Source organism: Ailuropoda melanoleuca, chromosome 2, assembly GCF_002007445.2.
Source record: "Ailuropoda melanoleuca isolate Jingjing chromosome 2, ASM200744v2, whole genome shotgun sequence".
NCBI classification, from domain to species: domain Eukaryota; kingdom Metazoa; phylum Chordata; class Mammalia; order Carnivora; family Ursidae; genus Ailuropoda; species Ailuropoda melanoleuca.
In genome coordinates, this window is record NC_048219.1 from 54,915,691 (window position 1) to 54,929,198 (window position 13,508).

Below are 13,508 nucleotides of genomic sequence, written 5' to 3' on the forward strand. Positions count from 1 at the left end.
TGGGATTCATGCTAAGGACAGAATGCTACATGTTAATTTAAATATAAAGAAAACATTATTAACAATGTTTATACTTCAGTGCTCTAAGAATAATTTATCAATGGTTTGTTTTTTTAACCTATTAATCAATAGTCCCATTAAGGAAAATTTACCATCCAACAAAGTCCCCCAAATTTACAGCTGTACTGCACAATACACTGCAAAATGAAACATTTACTCAAATGAAATTCAACAAGATTATTCTACACCATCAGCAAATGGAAAATAAAATGTTCTTCTCAGTGTCCATCCTCAAGTTCTACGATATAGTGGTCTGCTTTTGAAGTTATAGGTTCAGATAGATGAATAATCCAAATTCCAGAAGACCATGAGCTGAATTATAGAAAGGATCTAGGGTTCAGTCTGTCCTCTTCCCAGCAGATCCCTTTGCCACCTAAATCCTGAGTACCGTTCTTGTAATTTCAGAGGAGCAAAAGAGATGACTTACCAACTGGGAGTTAGGAGAGCCGGCATCATTAGCGTGAGGCAGCTGCCTCATGTAGGAGGAGGCACGGTTTAAAGAATGGGACCGAGACCCTGAAGTTGGCCGGGATGCTGGTATCATTTGTTGAGCAGAAAAGGGGCGGTTGTCCGCGCTGGAAGGTGATTGAGAAGAGATGGACCGGGGGCAACTGACTGAACGCCTAATGGAGCCTATGATAATGGAGAAGAAGGATAAGACAGTAGCAGAGTTAGTAGAAGCTTCCCACTGTATCGGGTTTATTTAAACTAACAATTAGACCGCGTGGTAGCAAAACACCAATAAACGTAAAAGCATAGACATCATCATGAGAATATGAGTTTGAAATTAATTCTTCAATTTAAACAGTAAACTTGGTGTAGCACCCCTATCATATATTAAGAATGGCTACCATGAGAAAACTTTTTTAAATAGTTCCATTCTTGAAACATCACACAAAAGAACCAGAATCATAGGATGGGATGGACAGGAGTCTAGAGAGTGGCCAGAATGAATGGATGTTATAGGATTTAGGGCACCTAGGGAAAAAAAAATAGCAAGCAGAAGAAAAACATAAAAAGTATCCTGATGGAGTTTAAATATGTAACTGGTTATTACAAGAGTAGTAATAGACAGGTAGTCTTCTTATTCACAGGAGAGAAGGATTAAGAAAAAGCTAGATTTAAATTCCCATAGTAGAAGATTTAAAGTCAAGAAAAAAAATGTCTGGATTGAGAGGGTTGTTATCAGAACAAACCAGGGAAAATCTCAGAATCTCTTCCTCAATGAATATTAAGACCATTTAAAAAAGAGAACCAACTGTTCCAGGTAAATTTTGATTTCTGACCCAGGGAAATAGAGTATCACTCAATATTATCAACAGTTACATCCTTCTAGTTCACATTTTATATATACCCTCTGTTCTATATTCTCTCTCTGCTTGGGAAATACTTCAATCTTCATTTATTAAATAATTTAATAAAACTTACATGAAGCCAGGTTGAATACCCAAATATTTCTCTTCATTCGCTGTTGAAAAAAATTTAAACCTTTATAAAGGCAATGGACATAAACCTTATATTTAGGGATGTATCTCTATAGGATATTTTGAGTCAATGAGAAGCATAATACCATTTGGTTCTGGTGAGTATAAAAAATATACTCATTAAAGCTTTTTATAAAAGCTGTTTTTTTTAAAAAAAATTCCATTTGTTTCAATTATTAACTTTCTTCTGAACCTAAAATTTGCATCCAATTTTTTTTAAAGGTCTATGCTTCTTAAAAAGGGCTGTGTGAGGAACATATCACTGGTCAATCTTCTACCAGGAAAATACACAAAAGCATGTGCTGCTACCTACACCTTGGTTCTGCTCTCTTTGAGGGCTTAAGGTGATAGTTTGGACATGTATAAACTGATCACAGGAGCAGAAGGAAAATATCCTTTCTCTTGAATCACCACAGATTCCCATTTTTCCCTTGCATTTGCTGGAAACTCAGACAGAACAATTAAATCACTAGATATGCCAATAATATTTAGGTAGATTAACCAAAAAAAGGTTGTAACTTGCATACACGAGTTATGTGAGAAAAATATTTCATATAGTTTTGTATATGAACACCTTATATCAACCCAAAATATATCTTTGAAACTGCAGCAAGTGTAAATTTCCTAAGTTAATTCTCTATGCTAGAAAATGTTACACATAATCTGGATTTTGTCCTCCATCATCAGCATCACTTTGGAGAGAAAATTCCAGGAGGGTATGTGGCTATGGTATTCCTTAGCGTAATATTAAAGAGAAAATATAAAACAAATAGAAACCTTTGTGGTAATTCCTAATGATTATAAAAATAAAATATAACTATAAGAAAAAGAATTAAGCTAGCCATAAAATGTGAATTCACACTTAAAAACATTTTTAGTACACTATTTTTCTGATTTCAATTTATTTTTGGTCTGAGAACAAAGAACAATCACAGAGCTATAGAAATCTCAGCAACATTTTCACAACCCTACCCTGGTCCTCTGTCAGCTCACGCTCTTAGGGGTGCACATCTTAAATGAGCGCTTAAACAACTGATGAGATCTGGACAGGACAATGTCAGCTTCCAAAAGAGAAACAGAGCCATCCTTTCAGAGACACACTGAAAGTACTTAAGGCATCTTTAAGAAAAAAAGGAAGTAATTGATAAAATAGCTTGCAAACTCTAGAACAGGTGCTCAATAAAGATTTTAAATGAGTAAATAATTAAATGAAAGGGAACATAATACATTATTTCCCCTCCAAACACATAAACTCTCAAAGACAGGAACATTAGCACGTAACTTCATAAAATAATCCAGTAAAAGAAAGTAAAAGAGGAAAAGACCATCAAAAATCTTCATGATAATTTGGTAAGAGAAAGATAATTTAAAAACTTCATCTGTTTGTGCTGTATTCCTCACGGCATTTTGCCCTAGGTATGGAAGGCCAGGTTTAAAACACACTCATTACCAGGGAACTAACATTAAATAAACCATTGCTGGAGATCAATGAAGGCTCACAGCTGTGTTTACTGCATGACTGAACTGGTCCCTTTCGTGGAGCCCTGGGAGGACAGGAGTTAAGAAAAGCCCTGCCTTAGAGGCAGCATGGGGAAGGGGGATCCAAATGAGCCTGAGAAAACAGCAATACCACACTGGACATTCGGGGATGAAAGAAGAATCGTGGACACATCTGAAATCAAAGAAGGAATGACAGAATGGAGGAGAGAGAAAATGTAAAAAGAAATAAAGGAAGAAAGAGAAAAGAAGAAGGCGGATAGAAAACCAACAGAGCAGCTGGTTGGTTGCTGTCCAGAATACATGCTGTATGTATCCCAAAAGCCCTCACTGAAGAGCTTAGCCCTGGTGAACACAGGGGGGAACAAAACTTCAACGATTTCACAATTGCATGGCTCACAGAGATGTTCAAGTCAAATGCCTCAAGAGATACACATATTTTTAAAAAAGAGGTAAGCATATAAAAGAAAGTTGGTGACCAAAAGGGAGGGAAAGCGGGGAGGGGGGTATGGAATGAGGGAACATAACTCTCTTAAAAGAGAGTGAAGCCTGCAGATCAGCAGCCATGAGGCCCGTTCCGTAAACTCCAAGCAATAATCCAGGACTTAACAAAAACTATGAAATACGGAAGAAAGGACTCTCAGAGATCCTTCATTCAACCTGTTTGCTTTCCATTTGCAGCCCCTGGAAGGGATGGTGTGGTGTGCCCAGGTCAGGTTAGGGAAGGAAGTGGGATGGAGTCCAGGTTCCCTCACACACGACAAGGGTTCATTTGGCCCAAAGTCTTTTATTGAGTTAAGTAATTTCCGTTCCATAATTCTTCACATAATGAAATTAGAAGAAATTAACTTACTGGATTGTTGAATTAATTTGTAGTTGTTGGACTGTTTAAGGTTATACACAACTTGCTTTTCTCTGTTCTTATTTTGGTACTCTTCTTTCTCATTGTCCTCAGATTCCGAAGCGCCACTGCTGCTGTCATAACTGCTGTCACTGCTGTAGTATTTCTGTCTTTTCATTACCTCAGAGCTCTCAGGCATGGAGGACAGAGGCTAAATGAGAGGGAATGTGTTCTTCTGTGAGAACTCAAAACACTGTTAATAAATTACTAGCATGACTAGTTACTGTTTTTAATTTCCTGCTTATGCTTGCTGCTTTTCACCAAAGCCTGAAACCCTCTCAAAGCATGACTGCTACCGTGCCGCTGTTAGCCTAACACGCTATTCACTGATGATTCTGTTTTGGCAAAATGTTCCTTCTTAAATGACATCTAGTTCAGTCATGATGAGGAAAATGCTATTTCTGGGTGATCTGAAGAAACGACCGGAGAGTATCCACAGAGAATAACAAAATAAAATATTTGAGATGAAAATGAAAATATAAAAAACAGAAACATATCTGCTTTTCTTCATTCTATGCAGAGAGATTACTCATTACTCATCAAAGCACAGAGAGGTACTTTTGTTGTATCACTGATGTTCAGAGTCACTCAGCAAATATGTGCGTGTGTGTGTGTGTGAGTGTGTGTGTTGCTTGTAAGAGAAAAGAGAAGGGCAGAGGGGAAGAAAGGCAGAAAGAGTAAGAAAGCAGCAGCTGATTAAACCACTGCAAGTAAAGGGGCACCTGGGTGGCTCAGTCGGTTAAGCATCTGCCTTCCACTCAGGTCATGATCCCAGGGTCCTGCGATCAAGCCTTGTGTCAGCTTCCTACTCAGGGGGAGCCTGCTTCTCCCTCTGCCCCTCCCCCTGCATGTTTTTCTCTCAAAAAAACAAAAACAAACAAACAAAAAACCCACTGTAAATAAAATAAGATAAATTACTGTAAGTAATAGTAAAGCCACATCATGAAAACAGAGCCTTTGAGCCTATCCACTCAGATAATGTGCAACACAAAGCAAGGTATTCTTCACATGTCTAATTTGCTGTGGATATTTTTACAAATAAAAATTTTTAGTTAATTTCCAAATTGGTTCTAAACAGCTCATGCCTCTTCTCATAGGATTTCTAAATCTGACATATAGGTCTGGCCATAATGAAGCAACATTGCTTTTCATTGCCCATGCTACATAAAAAAAGTGGTATCATGTAAAAATCAGTATGGCAGGAATTTTTGGAGGATAGGTAAATCTGTAATGATTCAAAATGCCCTGCTGCTATGTTCCAATATTTCCATTAGAATTACTTGACTCTAAACTTCCCAATCAATGTGTTTCCAAGGATGCCAGCAGAGGGAATAAAAGATAAGGGAAGTAGGACAGCTTCACTTCAGAAAGAACACACATAACCAAGAACAAGACATTTTATGACTTAGTCATTTTAAGAGAATATTTTTTATAAAAACCATATGCCTCTTACTCCTGCTGGGAAAGGTTCCCCTAGCTACATACTAGATGCTTGTTCTCTGTTAAACAAAAATGCTTTGATGCTAGCATACACCATCATGAAACCCTTGGTTACCATGGGACTTCACTGAAATAAGGTGTATCTTCTCGTGTATCGGTGTAGGATGAAAGATAGAGAAACAGCATTTCATGAAGTGCATGGAAGACATAGTGAGCCAAAGCATGATCCTCTTAAAGTTACCGCCTTTGCAAAGGGTGAAAAATAACCAAAGCAGGAAACATAATTTAATGCACTAAGATACCAACTTGTATTTGAACGTATGTTTTCCTTTTGATAGTCTAATATTTACTGAGCACTAACAGTGTTCAAAGAGATATGCATAAAAACACTGACTAGTACACAATCATGGAACGTTTTGATAGTCTTGGGGAATATGAATTCTAGAGGAAGCATGTTTCTTCAGAAGTCTTGCAGACCCAAAGAAACAGTGGCACAACCAGGCTTGCTGGTAGTGTCCTCTTTCATGTAGGCAAACAGCTTTCAGGTTTCTTAAAGAACTAGACTGCATAATGAGTTATTTGATCCTAAAAAGAATCACTAGGGGAAACGGATAGCTGAACCTTTGTGTCACATATGCATTTGGACTTTTTGACCAACACACTGTTCAAGCAATAATTAATAAGAAGTGATAGCAGCGTGAACTTCAAACAGTACCTTAACTACAAAACGGAATTTGCAAATTGGCATTGAGTTAGGATACAAACCATACTACTTATTTTTATGTCCAATTTTATTATGAACTGGGCCATACATAAAAAATATATAAATAGTATAAAGATTCAAATATTTATGTCCCTATCACTCAGCTGAAAAAAAAAAGAACAATGCTCATAGCTAATACTTTGTGGTATAGCTAATCAATATTTCTTAGTTTCTCAAATAAGTGAAAAATTACTATTTCTCCTAGTACAAGTTTCATTTAACCTTCACTATCTTCAATTTCTTCTACCATAAATGCACTGGAAATTAATGTTTACCCTGTGATATCATCCCTCTAAAATAAAAGGTTGCTTTGAAGTTTGGCTCACCCCAGACCCTCAGTGTACATAAAGTTAAAAGTTATAAAATGCCGGGGCGCCTGGGTGGCTCAGTTGTTAAGTGTCTGCCTTCAGCTCAGAGCGTGATCCCAGAGTCCTGGGATCGAGCCCCACATCAGGCCCCTCTGCTGGGAGCCTGCTTCTTCCTCTCCCACTCCCCCTGCCTGTGTTCCCTCTCTTGCTGGCTGTCTCTCTCTCTGTCAAATAAATAAATAAAATCTTTAAAAAAAAAGTTATAAAATGCTTTTACTTCAGACTGATTATGCAGCTTTCAACCACTTTGAAATACTACCGGCATTAATACCTACAGAAACTAGCCAATTCATTTCATTTCAACAAACAGTTAGTTTCTACTACTTGCCTAGAATAAGAGGGGTTGAAAAAAATATACAATGTGAATTCTGCCTTCCAGGAGCTTATATTTTATTTGGATGATAAGCCTTGTTTAGTGAAGCAAAGTATGATAGATGGCTGTCTCAGGGCCTTTGAATTTGCCATTCTTCCATAAGTATTGTGCCCCAAGTTGTCTCACAACTGGTTTGCTGAATTGCAATAATTAATACACAAAGCTTAGAACCTATTCACTTTTACAGATATTCTAAAATATATTAGAAGCATTATCAACAGCATTGTCCACAATTCTTCAGTATAAAGCACATATTTCAGAAGAAGGGTGCCTGACATCCAAGGTCTCTAATCTCCACCACATACATATCTTTCACCAGGTTCATCTTGCAGTATTTTACTCCCCAGGAATCTTCCATTTGAGTGATACCAAATTCTTTCTTTTTTCTCCAATACTCTATATGCAAAGTCACACCTCCGTGTCCTTGCCTTAATATTCCCTCTACCCTGAATATCCTTCCCCTGCTCCTAAATGTTTAGAGCACTACTCATTTTTTAAGACCCAATTCCAATGTCACTTCCTTTATGAAACCATCCACAGGTTACCAATCCCTTTCTTCTCTATGCTGCTGTAGCATTTTCCACTCCCTTTATTACAGCACTTGCCACAATACACCCTAGACTTTGGTTCACCCATCTGTGTTCCATTAGCCAATGAGGTCCTTGTGGACACATTTAACTAATGGCTTTGGATAACCTTCTAAGTGCCAAACAATGTGCAAGGTGCTAGAGATGACAACATGCTTCCTACCCTCAAAGTACTTACAAGTTCATTCTAAAGCAAACATGCACACAATTGTCACGACTGCTCTTAAAGTGTTATTTGCAACAGGAGCAGAAGAAGAAGGAAGATCTAAGTCTAACTAGGGGAGGGAGGGAAGATTTCACAAAGGCAGCAATGGTTCAGCTGGGTTAGGAGGGGATCTGTAATCAATCAATGAATGGATATTTTTTTTAAATAGGAAGGCATTCCAGAGGCATGGAAAAAAGCATGACAGAGCACGATGGTGTGTGTAAGGAAATAGCGATAGCTCTGTATTGCTGAAATGTAAACTAAAACAACGATGATGACAACTGAATAAAAAAGTCTCCAAGATTTTACAAATTCAGCGCTTGCCTGCTCTACTGGCAAGGACTTTAACACATAAAAAAGGAGCAGATAGATCATCACTAAAGAGAGGATGAAGGTAAAGCAAACGCCAGTCCATTTTTGCTTGGATGACGGCTTTCTGTTTATTCCTAGAAACCATGCCTATTTTACCTAACACAATTTCAGTGTTACTGGGTCAACAATAAGTGGGGCTCCATGAGGATTTCCAGAGTCATGATTTGCCTTACCTATAATGCTACACATCTCTGATAATTTTAAGTCTAGAGATATGAGAAAAATGTAATACTGAGTACAGAATAAGGGTACTAGTTTTAAGTCCCTCTTGGCCCTAACTGATAGAGTTTTCACTAGCATTAGGGAAAGAATTAAAAAATGAGGGAAACTTGGAGCACCTGGGTGGCTCAGTCAGTTAAGCGTCTGCCTTTGGCTCAAGTCGTGATCCCAGGGTCCTGGGACTGAGCCCCACATCAGGCTCTCTGCCTCTCTGCTCAGCAGGGAGCCTGCTTCTCCCTCTGCCTGTCACTCTACCTACTTGTGCTCTCTCTCTCTGTCAAAGAGATACATAAAATATTTTAAAAATATAAAAAATGAGGGAAACTAACAAAACAAAACTTCTACTGAATATAGCTCACTAACTCTATGCACCAGACACACAGTCCATACAGTTCTTTGAAAGTGGCATCATTCTTACAGTATGAACTATAAAGATAAAATCAACTGTACTTAGTAGCATCTATTTGATAATAAAGAATGTAGAGGTACTGCACCTTTGGTCCTCGAGGCTTGGCAGTTTTGCCCATCAATTTTTCATCGTCAATTTCACATTGTTCCAAGAGGTCCAAAATATCTTCTTCCTTAAAAAAATATTAAAATTGTGATCACTAATTGGCTCTAGAATTTTTCCAAGGTCATTAATCTCCATAAAATAGTGTGCAACAAGGAGTCCTGGCACTATTTGATGAAGATTGCTCAGCTCAAACGAGAGATAAAGAGTCATGGAAAGATCTCTTGAAGAAACCTTCACTAAAATCTGGCAATATAAACAATACATGGCTGAAATTTATTATGCATGAATATCATAAAAAATGTATCCTTATGTCCTAGTACACTATTAAAATCTTAGAGTACAATACTTGAATAAATTAGCCTATTGAACATTTTAAAATTTCCAAAAGTTCACTCTAGTTTTCCAGAGCACAATTTCATCAATCATTTCTATATTAATTAGTGCAAAATAATATTACAACTTCAGAAGCAAATTGACAATTGGCCTAATAGTTCCCTTTAGAACAATCTAATGTTAGTATTTGGTAAATGGGCATAATATAAGGTAACTCTTTCAAAATTTTAACTATTGTGCAAGGGTATTTTTAGAACTTTATGAAAGATTTTCACTCTATGGGCGTAATACTTGCTCTTCTAGAGTCATTGTGAAGTCAAGGGGAAAAGTTATAAAAACATATACTGAAACAGATTCTGAGCAAACCAGAGCAATAGGAGTATAATAGTTACACTGAAAGAGGTAAAGTCAATGGCTTCTTTGAGTTATTTATTCAACCTATAAAAATATCACATCTCCATTTACATATTTATGATATATTTCAGTGTCTCTTATAAAAAGGTTTTTGAAGAAACTAGAAATCCCACTGCACAATGGAAATTTGTAAAATAAGTTACTCTTCATCCCAATCCAATAAAGCTTAGCTATTAAAATACCAAAATACTTTTGCTATAATATTTTGATTAAACAATAATCCTACAATGTATTCCTGTGACAGCAACACAAGACAGTTAAAAAGAAACTCAAAGCGTTCTGTTTGTGCTTAGGAGAAAGATCATAATAGGTAATACTTTCATTATAGCAGCTAGAAAAAGACAGATAAACTAAACAATCATATTTTTTAAGACATCAGAAAGCTGTGGATAAAAAGTAGTGTAAAATAAACTAAATACCAGAGCATGGAAAGTTCCAAGTAAGCAGAGGTGAGTAGCCGTTTTCTACTTTGGGATCATTTGTCAAGTCTGAACACAGGTGGGCAGAGACCACGTCCGTAACAGGCTGGGATAAAGAAAATCTCACAGAGTTTTCAATGGTCATGTGGGCCATTGTTACACTACATGGTAGTGTAACATCTAGAACCATCCAACAGAGCTTGTGCTGTCTGACAGCAGAGCTGGGTCTGTCTGACAGCAATTTCAGTGAGTGTGTAGTGGGGTAGGAAAATAGAGGCATGTGAAAGCCAGTAGTACTCCTCTGCAGTCTTACAGTTTTTAGATACCAATAGAAAATGAGGTCCATAACAAAGACTGAATAAATTTCATCCTTGAGACCCCTGAAACAAGATGGGAAACTAAAACTACTACAAGCCAGACTGGACCAAGTTCAACTTTTCTTTTTTTTTTTTAATAGAAATAAATTTGACATATAACGTGTGTAAAGATACATTTATAAATTTAATATGATTGTCATTGTAGTAATAGTTAGCTTCTCCATCTCATCACATAATTATCATTTCTTTTCTGTAACTGGAATAATAAATATCTGTTCTCTTAGCAAGTTTGATGGTTAGAATACAATATTGTCTATATTCACAATACTGTGCATTAGATCTCTAGGACTTATTTTCTACTAGTTGCAAGATTGTAACCTTAAACAATCTCTCTCTTATTCCCCCACGCTTGAACTCTGGTAACCACCATTTCACTGTTTTTATGAGTTTGGCTTTTTTGAATTCCACATATAAGTGAAATCCTATAGTATTTGTCTTTGTCTGTCTGACTTATCTCAATTTGCATAATGTTCTCAAGGTCCATCAACGTTGTCACAATGGCAGGACTTCCTTCTTCCTCGTGGCTGAAAATATTCCATTGTACGTATATACCACATCATCTTTATCCATTCATCCACTGACAGTCACTTACATTGTTTCCAAATCCTGGCTACTGTGAATAATGCTGCAATAAACATGGGAGTGAATTTATCACTTTGATATTCTGTTTTCATTTCCTTTGGGTATAACCCAGAAGTGGAATTGCTGGATCATGTTAGATTTATTTTTAACTTTTTGAGGAACCTCCAGATTGCTTTCCATAGTGGCTGAGCCAATTTATAGTCCCACCAACAGTAAACAAGGGTTCCCTTTTCTCCACATCCTCACTAACACTTGCTATCTCTTGTCTTCTCAATGATAGCCATTCTAACAGGAGTGAGATGGTACTTCATTGTGGTTTTGATTTGTATTTCCCTGACGATTAGTGATGCTGAGCATTTTCTCATGTACCTATTGAACATTTGGATGTCTTCTTCGGGAAAAAAAAAATGTCCATTTAGCTCCTCTGCCCATTTTTTTGGTTGTTGTTGTTGGTATACAGTTGCATGAGTTCTTTAACTATTTTGGATATTAACCCCTTATCATATATATGGTTTGCAAAATTTTTTCTCCTATTCTGCAGGTTGCCTTTTCATGTTGTCGATTATTTCTTTTGCTGTGCAGAAGCTTTTAAGTTTGATGTTGTTCCACTTGTTGATTTTTGCTTTTGTTCAACTTTTCTTTGGCTCAAAGTGATTAGCCCCTTACCTTAGCACCCTGAAAGAAGAAAATATACCTTTTTTTGGAAAAAATAATATCAGTTCAATTTTTATGATTCTTTTATAGACACTGTCAAACAAATAAAAATAGTAGGATATCCAAAATAACAGGAAAATTTGACCCATGATAAAAAGGAAAAAAACATTTTAAAGAGCAGGTCCTTAAATGATCCAGATGTTAAAATTAACAAACAAGGTTTTTAAAATAACTACTATATACATGTTAAAGAAAACTGGTGAAAAATGAACAAAATGAGTGGAAGATGCAGAATTTCAACAGAGAAATGAGGCTTAAAAAACCAAATGGACATACTTGAGTTGAAAAATATAATCAAAAATTAAGAAGTGATTGGATATGCTCATGGCAGACTGGGCACAGCAAAGATATGTCAGTGGAAATTATCCAAACTGAAGCACACAGAAAGACAAAGAAAGGAAAAACAAAACAGAGTATCAAAGACACATGGGATGTTGTCCAATGACCTAATATATATGTACTTAGAGTCCCATAGAAAGACAAAAACAAAAAAATGCAGCAGCAATATCTGTAGAAATAATGGAGGCGAATTTTCCAAAACCAATGAAATACATTAACCCAGAGCTTCAAAAAATTGAGAAAATTACAAGCAGTATTAATACAAAGAAAGCCACACATAAACACATCAAAGTCAAAATGCTGGGGGAAAAAAGCAGCCAGGGAAAAAGACATAATACACTTAGAAAGAAGACAAAAATAATAATGGTTGAATTCTGGATAGAAACAACAGGAACCAGAAGACAAATAAGTGACATCTATAAAAACCTGCCAAGATAGAATTCTATGCCCAGTTAAGCTCCACGTAAAAAAGAAGACAAAATGAAAGACAACTTCTGACCAAAAAACAAGAGAGGCAGAGAGAAAGTTAATCAACACCACACTTAAGCTACAAGGAATATGAAGCATAATGGAAGTTTCCTCAAACTGAAGAAAGATAACCCTTGTTAGAAGCATGAATCTGCATAACAGGATGAAGAACACAAGAAAGGGCGTAGATGTGAGCAAACAGGAAGGTCAGTTAGAAAACTACTGAAGACCACTGATTGCTTAGACAATACTAACAATGTATTCTGAGGTTTGTAACAAAAGTCAAAGTAAAATATGTGTTAACAGCACAAAGTCAGAGGGAGACACTAAATGAAACTCAACTGTTATGGTCCTTATTCAAGGTTGGTTATTATAATTTAAGGATGTATATCAAAATTTCTTTTTAAAAACATTATGCTACAATATAACTAAAAGCCAAAAAAAGAAGATAAAATAGTATAACAAAAAATAATTGATTTTTCCATAAGAATAAAGGGAGCAACAAAAAAATAATGAACAGATAGACTGGAGAACAGAGCAAGAGGGTAGACATAAACCCACCTCCACCAGTAAATGTGTGAAATGATTAAGAGACAGATACTGTCAGACTGAATTTTAAAGTAAATATGACCCAACTACATGGTAAATACCAGACATATTTTAAATATAAGAACAGAGATAAGTTGATAAATAGATGGAAAGATACGTCATTTAAACAGTAACCATAAGAAAGAAACTAGTTGGCTACATTAGTCACAGGAAGTAAACTTTATGACATGGGTTATTATCGAAGGGAAAGGTAAACTTTTCCTCAGAAAAGTTTAGAAAGACACCTTCATAACTTCAAAGTATATGAAACAAAAATTGACAGAACTAATTCACAATCATAGTTGGAAGTTTTAACACTCTCTCTCAGTAATTGCTAGAACAAGTAGGCCAAAAAAATTAAAAAGGATATAGAATAACTGAACAACAGTAATCGCCAAATTTACTTATGACGTGTATAAAACTCTATAACCAACCCCTGTAGCAGCACATTATTTTCACATACCCTTGGAACATTCACAAAAATAAGTACT

The 13,508-nt window shown here is 36.3% G+C and overlaps 1 protein-coding gene across 8 annotated transcripts in view; it reads right to left on the minus strand.

Annotated features, from left to right (window-relative positions):
* The window catches only part of TTLL7 (tubulin tyrosine ligase like 7), a 159,760-nt gene that overhangs the window by 43,601 nt on the left and 102,651 nt on the right, over positions 1-13,508 (minus strand). For all 8 annotated transcript variants that reach the window (XR_004623280.1, XM_034653779.1, XM_034653780.1 and 5 more), the window contains 3 exons: positions 8,764-8,850; positions 3,895-4,093; positions 488-693 (listed from right to left, as the gene is read on the minus strand). Coding sequence is in view for 7 of the 8 variants with exons in the window: in XM_034653779.1 (XP_034509670.1) it covers positions 488-693; positions 3,895-4,093; positions 8,764-8,850 (492 nt within the window). In the remaining variant the exon portion in view is untranslated. The remainder of the gene's footprint in view (positions 1-487; positions 694-3,894; positions 4,094-8,763; positions 8,851-13,508) is intronic.